Source organism: Antrostomus carolinensis, unplaced genomic scaffold (genome assembly GCF_000700745.2).
Source record: "Antrostomus carolinensis isolate BGI_N321 unplaced genomic scaffold, ASM70074v2 scaffold5254, whole genome shotgun sequence".
Lineage (NCBI taxonomy): Eukaryota > Metazoa > Chordata > Aves > Caprimulgiformes > Caprimulgidae > Antrostomus > Antrostomus carolinensis.
In genome coordinates, this window is record NW_010309969.1 from 53627 (window position 1) to 62722 (window position 9096).

General features: G+C 36.8%; 1 protein-coding gene across 1 annotated transcript in view; it reads right to left on the bottom strand.

The window, feature by feature from the left end:
- The window catches only part of REV3L (REV3 like, DNA directed polymerase zeta catalytic subunit), a gene marked incomplete at its 5' end in the record, with an annotated part of 48463 nt that extends 43123 nt beyond the window's left edge, over positions 1-5340 (bottom strand). Inside the window, 2 exon segments of the mRNA XM_010166236.2 lie at positions 1-2231; positions 5201-5340. The exon segment at positions 1-2231 is cut by the window's left edge and continues 12 nt beyond it. Coding sequence (XP_010164538.2) covers positions 1-2231; positions 5201-5340 — 2371 coding nt within the window.
- Between the last annotated feature and the right edge of the window lie 3756 nt (positions 5341-9096).

Here is a 9096-nt window from a genome sequence, read left to right on the forward strand (position 1 = left end):
AACCGGACTGTCTTTCCGGTTATGAAGTGGCTGTGAGTTGAAAGAGTTATAAGAAATCTCAGGCAGATCTTGACGTTTCAGAACAAACTTCACTTCTGCAGTAGAGTGAGTATTTCCTTTTTCATCTTTAAATACAACACGCTTTCTTGAGGATGGTTTTTCAGCTGGTTTTTGTCTTTGTTTTGCTCTAGGTTTCTTCTTTCCATCATCTGCTGTTTTATCAGCCTGATTCACCTTTTTCTTTTTCTTGGTAGATACAGTGGGGCTAGAAAATTTCTTTTTACATTTCTTAACCTGAGTTTTTGCTCGACTGTTTTTTCCTATACTAGAATTAACAGTCTTGCTGTTGTACATATTGGGCACCCTACTAAATAAAGCTTCTCTGTCCAGGTTGGTCAAAATTTCTTCTGCTTTTGGATCAGTGGGAGACCAGCAGCGAGGTGGAGATGTGTTTACTGGGCTTGTGCTTCTCTCAGAAAGAAAACCTAACTTCGACATGACATCACTGTAGTTGTAGTCACAGTCTTCAGCTTCGGCATTGTAGGATGGCGAAGGAGGGGAAAGAACTGTATGAGTCCTTTTTCTGAAAGATAAAGTTCTTCTAATATTTTTACTACCTGTTTTTTGTGGTTTTCCAGCTTTTTTCTTGGTTGACTTATGTTTTGCTTTCCTTTTGTGACTTTTCTTTGGTGTTAGTGGATAAATAGGATATTTGGTTGCAGGAGAGTCAGGAACTTTTGGCCAAAAGTCTTTTAAAGGTGCAAGCTTTTTATATAAGTTCATCTTTTCCTCTGTGAGTACTACTCTTTCCTCACTAGAATCTACTTTCCCTAGTTTAACAAGCATATTTTTTCTCCCTCTAAATCTATTGATGATAATATACTTAATAATAACAGGTGGCAATTTTTTAGAAAGCTTTCTACGTTTTCGAGACTTCTGAGACCCATCCAAACTTTCAAAACTTTCTATTGGTTGAGGTAGATTAATTTTTGAGTTGTGTGCGACAAAGCTTGATTCACTGTCTTCAGTCTCATAATTTACTTTCCGTTTTGTTCGGAGCGTATATTTATTTCCACATAATCCAAATGACTGCTCAGTTTCAAGAGATCCATCTGCAAACTGGCAGTCAGTATAATTAGCAGTGCTTGTAGGCATTTTGTTTTCAAAAGCCTCAAGAGGAACTTGAACTAAGTCACTAGGTAAAGCACTATCCTTATCAGGAATGTTACTACAAGCATTACCTTGTGTATAGCAGCTTTCCTTCACTGATGCAACATCATTTACATTTGCAGGCTCCTGATGATTGATAAAACTATGTTTCTTTTTATTCAGCTTCAACCTGGACTGTTTGTTGCCTTGCTGTAATTTATATGTAACGGGAGCTAACTTCTGTGGTCGACTGAGACAATTAGAAAGAACAACACTAGGAAAGAACATATAATGTGCTGCTTGTTGACTGAGGCTTGGCTTTTCTGCCTTATGCTCTTGAAATTCTTCATACCTAATTTTAAGCTTATTAAGGCCACCTTCATCAGTATTATTTTCAAGTGAATGTACCACAGTTCGACTGCCTCCTGAACAAGATACCAATTCACAATTTTCTGTAACTGTTGCTGGAAAAAAACTATTTATACTTGCACTGCTGGATTTTTCATTTACTTCAGAGGACATTTTACCTTTGGAGTGGCTAGAGTGGCTCAAATCAGAAAAGTTAAATAAGTTTTTATTCAACATGCTGTCACCAATGTGGCGGCCCACATGCATAAACGAGACATCCTTTTCAGCCTTTCTGATACTAGTATACTTCCTACTAGGTATCTGTCTGCTCACTGATGAAATATCATCTTCATACTCAAAAATATTATTTTCACATGAAGGAACTGGGAGAGTATCTTTCTTATTACTCTCTTTGTGAGGGTTTTCTGCAGGGGTACTATTGCTGAATGGAGTTGGGTACTTTGCTGAGTAAGTGCTTTCTTTTGTAAGAGAATGGACTGAAAGTTCAGGTCTTGTTTCCGTGTTTGGTTGTGAGAGGTCTTCTACTAAATCTTCATTATTCAAAACATGGTTAGAAAGGGCACTTGTGTGTTTACACTGAAAAGTAATTTTAGCAGAAGATGGGGGTTCTAGCGTAGCAGCATCTTTGTGAAAGATTGAGGTCTTTACAGACATTTTGCTCGTTGCAATGACGGAGGAGTGAGTTCGAGAACTTTCATTATTCAAAGGATTGTCTGAAATGGAAGACAAGCATTTTTATTCTAGTTTTCCTGGAAAAAACATAACCTAAGGCATTAACCATTTTAATGACACTTTCCTGAAAGCCCTCCCATCCAAAAGAAGAAACAGAACTCTCTTAAATCACATTGCATTTATGATCATGACAACTACAGACCCTGAGTACATGAGTTGCTTTCTCAAAATGACGTCATCAGTACACTTGTGTCTCAGTTATTCTGTCACTGTTACTCCTAAATGGTAGGCTTGCATACAACTGCCAAAGATTTCATGCTGGTTTTCTGAAAGAAGGCTTCTAAAAATCACTTTCAGATAACTAAATACAAACAGAATGATTTCTAGAAAGCTTGTATCCTGCTTTGTCCCTGAGAAGTATACATACTCATTGGCTCTGAAAAACAAAGAACTTATTTAGATTACTTTCCCATACAGAAAAGTCATTGCACAGAAAACTGAAGTACTATCTTACAACACGGCAAGGGCTTTGTATTAGGTGTCCTGTGCGCTCAGCATAACTAGTTTGCTGCACTTTTATAAAGCAGACCAATCCACTGCTCAGCTTCAGGTGTTTAGGGAAGGAACTTGCACCATTTAGTCATATCATTAATTCATATCCACGCATTAACATTTACACACAGATCTGCAACCAGAATGTGCTGCAGAAACTGTCCTGTTCAGACTCATCAGATGATATCTGGGATGATTTCTCTCTCTTTCACTGATACTTTCACCACATTTACTGCAGGGTAAGTGTGGACAGGCAGGTGATAAGTAACAAATTAACAAATGGTTTGCTGCAACTGTGTGCTTGCTCATAACCACAATGAACACCAAGTCATATGAAGGAGTTTATTCCTCTGCAAAGAGGCAGTTACCACAGAGCTCTCTGCACACAGCAATTTGTTCAGGTGTCCACATCTTTAGCTGAAATGTTGACAAGGGATAGGAGTTGTGAAACATGCTGTGTGACCTGGAAGCATGTGCTGTACACTGTGGTACTACACATGGGATCCCTTTAGCCTTTACTGTAAGTCTCAACCAATTTGAGGATTATTTTAGATTCGTGCTGTATTCAGCTTAGCAATTTATTTGTTGCTGGGTGAGAAAAATAAAAGGAAGCCTCAGCCTGTTTCTAATAACATTTTCTAATGCACACACACAGTCCCTGAGCTGCAAAACACAGCTGGGAAATGCTGCCTACGATCCTTTGAGTGTAGGAGTCCACACAAAGAATAAGGATGATTAACTGAAAACCAAGAAAAAGGGAGTTTAGTGAAGTGGCAACAAACACTTGAAAGATACCTGACTATTCAGATATAAAAACTGCAAAAATATCTGTCAGTCAGTTGGATGTTATGGATGCAGATTCATGTGCAGATAAGCGTTTTCTAATTTAGAGGAACTGGACTGAGATCTGTTTTGAATTTACTGTATCAGCTATTATAAGAAGTTGATGTAAAAGTTCACAGCAGTAAACTCATTCTAAGCTGACAATCTTCTTCTGCATGTCATATTTAATATACTTAAAATATAATAAAATTCCAACAATGATTTAAGATACAGTCTCATTAGCCAGAACCATCCCTTTTTACATGAAATTACAAAGTACCACAAATAAGGAAATTACAATTGTGTTTTTTGCAAAACCAAATCATATTAGTAGTACATCAAGTCATGTATTACTCTACCATTACATATGTAAAAGCAAAGGAAAAAGAAAACTATGCTTTGAACAGTGAACACAAAAGAATAGCTGTGGTTGTCTATGTAATAAGACCATATAACTCACTTTCTCCAATACAGAATTGCTAATAGCTACATTAAGACATATGTATTTTATATATTAATATATGAAGTTTGTTATTTTTGTCAAATACCTTTGAGAGACATGAACTAAGAGAGAAATTTTGTAAAGGATTACCTTCCTGCACCGAAAGAGCAAATGCAATAATAGGAAATTAGGTACATGTGTGAGCACAAGCAAGATTTTACATTAACCTGTTTGTACTATGGATTAAGAAAGAAGCTTCTGTACAAAGTGATGTTAACCACAAATTTCAAATTCTAAAGGCAATGAAGTATGACTAATACAGCATTTCTAAACAAAGAATAATTATTGTTGATTAGAACAAGAACAAAGGGGAACTTAATATTGAGAAAACCTCAGATACAGATATATATTTTTCCCCACAGGATCCATACATTTTATATTGTTTCACTCAACAGAATTTTATAAACGTGAAAATATGTAGATTGTCTAATGAAACAAATAATAACATTTATATATTTGCCTAACCTGAAGTGTGCATTCTATTAACTAAGGTTATTTGATCAAAGGCAGCAGGTTATAAAGAGATGAGAAGAGATATCTCTACAGATTAATTTATTTTTTTTATATATTTTGAAAGGCTGTTTTCTTCTGCATCTGCTTTGCCACTGCGTAGTTTTAATTCACGCAATCCGAAGACGTGGACGTGCAATCTCCTGAATGATGCACAGGCTCAAGCAAAGGCTCACTGTATTTTAGCACATGTAGCAAATACTTGCAAAGCAAAGAACCATCTAAATTTACACAATAATACATTTACTATTTACAATGAAATCCTAGCAGGATAAATGATCCTACAAGAATAATTAATTTTAACACCATATTTGCATAACAAATAGTAACAAAAATACCCCTTGCAACAGGGTAACTATCTTTTCCATAAAACTAATTAAACAATTCCCTTTTTTGGATCATTAATACAATAGGAAGAGTAGATTCTGGTAATTTGTAGAGAACACTGAGATTAAAATATCGTTGGCTTATAAAGAAGATGTTAATGGTCTGCTTCTGAAATCCACTGTGAGCATTTCCTTACGGTTGAAAGAAGCATTGAAAACAGCACTTTTGAGAATTAGCAAAATGAACTATGACCCAGGTAATAATTAAACTTCCAAAGCTATTTTTCTATTTACTTACCACCATTTTCATCTGCAGTCCCATCTAACTGAGGTATAGAGAGATTAGTTAGTAGCATATTGTTACCACTCCACTCCATTTCTTCCTCTGAAGATGAATCCTCTTCTGTTGAACTTCGATGCATATTTTTGCCAGCTGACCTAGAAAAAAATGAAGGAACTAATTAATGCACAATAATTCTCTTAGAAAATACCAACAGCCACAACAAACCTCAAAATCAAAGGGGTGTCCTGCTATATGGCTGTGTAATTTCAGGGAGCAATGGGAAACACACAAAAAAATTGTTATATTTCTCACTGAGAAACTCAAAATATTATTCAATGTTACTATTTTAAGAGGCAGTGGTGGTAGCCAACCATTTAAAAACTACAGACCAAACCAGTAGGATTCACTAGCTTAAGAAGTTAAAGAAAATGCATTTAGATGCTTAACTTCATTTCAATTTTACTGAAATTGAACATCATTGCTTGAAAGTGCTTGAAACTTGAAGACTAAACCAACTATGCAAAATTATTTCAGTTTAGCTCTTAGCAAACAGATGTTTTTTTCTTTTTTTTTTTTAATGAATCTTTACTGTATTATAACAATTCTCTCTCAGCAGGATTAACTGAAGCACAACCACCAAAACAGTGTTTGTTTCCATCCCTCCTTGAACATTCTGAAGCTGCTGTTGCTAATAATCCGCTTTTACTAAGTTAATTGTCGTACACTGCCATTTTTACAGTCATAAATCTGCTGGGAAAAAAATTAAAAGAGAAGTAAATCTACAAAGAAAGGCTGATATTATTTTTTCAGGTTTTTAAGGTGGCATGGCTTTATATAAGGGAGGGGGGAAGAAAAAAAATATTACAGAAAACCCCAAAACCCAAACCCTCTGGTATATTACAACTCTAAAAGCACTTAGGAATTTTATTTCTTCTTTAAAATGAAGTGTGAGATGGACATAATTCTTTACAGAAATAAGCTACTCTGTGGCTATGAGAGAGAGAGAAATCCAGATAAATATTAAAGCACTGATGTTTGGGGTTGTTTTTCTGGTTTTGTTTTTTTGGTTTGTTTTTAGGATAATAATAATCTATCCTAGTAGCTTGATATATCAAAACATTACTGTGTAGTACTTTAAAAGATATAAATACAAATGTTTTGAAGTTACAGGAAGAAAATAACCTAAACACAGTCCAGTTTTGAAGAACTCTCATCTGTGGAGTTCAACTAGAGCATGAATTATATATGTCATAACCCCACAGACGTCTCAATGTGCTCAGCACTGAGCCAACATAGATCAAGCCATGTTTATTAGTTCAGGAACAACAGGCTCAATAATAATTAAGGCTATACAATTTCCAGATTAACTCAAGTCTGGAAGCATCTTGACTTAGAAGAGAGACCTATCTAACAGGCACAGCTGGGTACACAGTGGCCACAACCTAAGTGAGCTTAGTTATCCCTTTTCTATTTTCCCAAAACATGGAAAAGCACAGTGTGAAGACATTCATCTCTATATGAAAATAAACATCAAACTAGGGAGAGCAAGCAATACTTTGAGAAGTAGGGTTGCTATTCCAAGGGATCTCATGAAGCTGGGGAAGGAACTGACAGGAATCTGAGGGACTTCAAAAAAGACAAATCCAAATGTCCCACGAATGGGATGGAAGAACCCCAAGCGGTGCAGAGGGAGAGCTGGCTAGAAAAAGATGCAAAAGCTCTGGTGGACAATTAGTTGACTCCCAGAGTGTGCAGTGTGCCATGGCAGCAAAGGCTCATTGCATCTTGGGTTTTGAGTGCAAGAGTGTAGCCAATTTCAGTAGCTGTGAGGCTACATCTGGAGTATTGTGCTCAGTTTGGGGCATCCTATCACATGACAGACACTGACAAACTGGAGCAAACCCAGTTGAAGAGCACCAAGGTGACTGGGGATTAGAGCACGTGATGTCTAAGGAGAAGCTAAGGGAACAGGATTTAGTCAGCCTTGAGAAAAAATATGAGAGGAGAATTTGTTGCGCTTGTCAAGTATCTGATGAGTGAGCATAAAGAAGATGAAACCAGATTCAGAGGAGCACCATGATACAAAAAGGGCAAAGGGCACAGGGCTGCTGAAGGGAGTGTTATGTTCAAGGAAAACATTCTTCATTATGAGGGTGTTCAAACACTGGAACAGTTGCCCATATAGGTTATGCAATCTCTGTCTTTGGACGTACTCAAACCTTGACCCGACAAGGCTCTGAGCAACAGATCTATCCAAAGCTGCTTTGACCAGGGCATTGCACACAGCATTTAGATGTTTCTTCCAGCCTCAATTACGCTACAATCCTGTGCATGAGGCAAATCTTTGTCAGCTTTGGTAAACCAGTCAGGCTGGAGACAACTTCTGCAGACAACAACTTGGATCTCTCTGCATTCAAGCCTGCCAGTTTAGATTCCAGGAAAATTTGTGTAAGACAGCATGATACGACTATACATGAACCAGTCCAGGTCTTGATGGGTTTTTTGCTCCAGTTCAGCACAAATCAAACCTAAGCCATTTAATTCAGACAGCAGAGTGTTGTTACTCCTCATTATCTCAATATATTCTTGAGATAATGGAAGACTGGTGAATACTCAGTGACAGAAAAGTAATAGTATGGATATTGGTAGGATGCATTAGGAAGTGGTACAGATAGAATGAGCCTGAGCAGAATAAGGTTCGAACCATCATCAGACTTGAACCAGCTCTTCTGTATGAGCAGAATCATGCAGTGGGCAGAGATACCCATGCTCTCTTCTTAAGTCAGTCCAAATTCTGCAGAGATCACACTGAAGCACAGCTTGTAATTCCCTCTGAACACAAGCTGACTCCCTGTGCTCCCTTCTCCCTAGTGCTTTCTGTCTGGGACTAAGATGTAGGCATATGTGAGTGAGTTATTTGTGAGTTGGCTCATAAATTCTGATGAGTTTCTAAATAGGATTGCATAAAAGCAGTTAATTGCTTCAGGATCCTACCTGTCTCCAGAAGTTTTACAGTCATGCCCATACAGAGTTGTGCCTGAGCTAATAAATTCTGCAAGTTATGGGCTGGTTTTACACAGAAACTACTAAACTGAAGATTAACCTAAGTGTTTTAGACAGAAATTCCAACTTTTCAAACTACTGTGAGGGGAAAAAAAACCCAAAGAAAATCAAAGATGAATTATCTCTAAAACTAGGAGATTAATGAGGTACCTTCTGATTCTGTTACAACTTTTCTGTATGTATTCAGGAAAGAAAAGATTAAATATTTCTATGCCTCTATTACTCTCTGAATCATAGTATAATTATGATTTCTGATGTTATAAAAAAATAAAATCAAAATGTTATGTCTGTCAAGTCTCTCATCGTTCAAATAGAATTATAAATACCAGAGTCGGCCCAAAGCAGGAGTGAAGAGAAACTGGATATAGCTTCTTTCAATGCCTGTCAGTGCAGACTGTACAAAAGGTCATTACAACCTGAGGAAGTGTTCCAAGAATCTTGGCCTTAAAAATATTCAAGCCTCTGACCTTTAGCAGCAGAGTGAGCAACAGTCATGTTTTGATTTAAGCTTTGAGCATGGAAACAAATGGGTGTTTATCTCAGGCTTCTGGGTCAATCTTTACAAGAATACTTCTTAAAAATTCACTTAAGCAAAAGTTACAGGCACGTGAGATGTACAAGATACATCTTAACATTTGTATTACATCCAAGGTGTGACTTTAAAAGGAAGTTACAACTAAAGTTTTTTGTATTCGGACTTGTAGGATAAAACCACCTACTCAATTTTTCCTCAAACAGCAAACTAGAAGCTTAGGTCTACCCTAACCTAAACATTTAATCTTTATTTCCATATAAAACTGACAATTCACAGCATCATCTGAATCATAGAATCATAGAATAGATTGGGT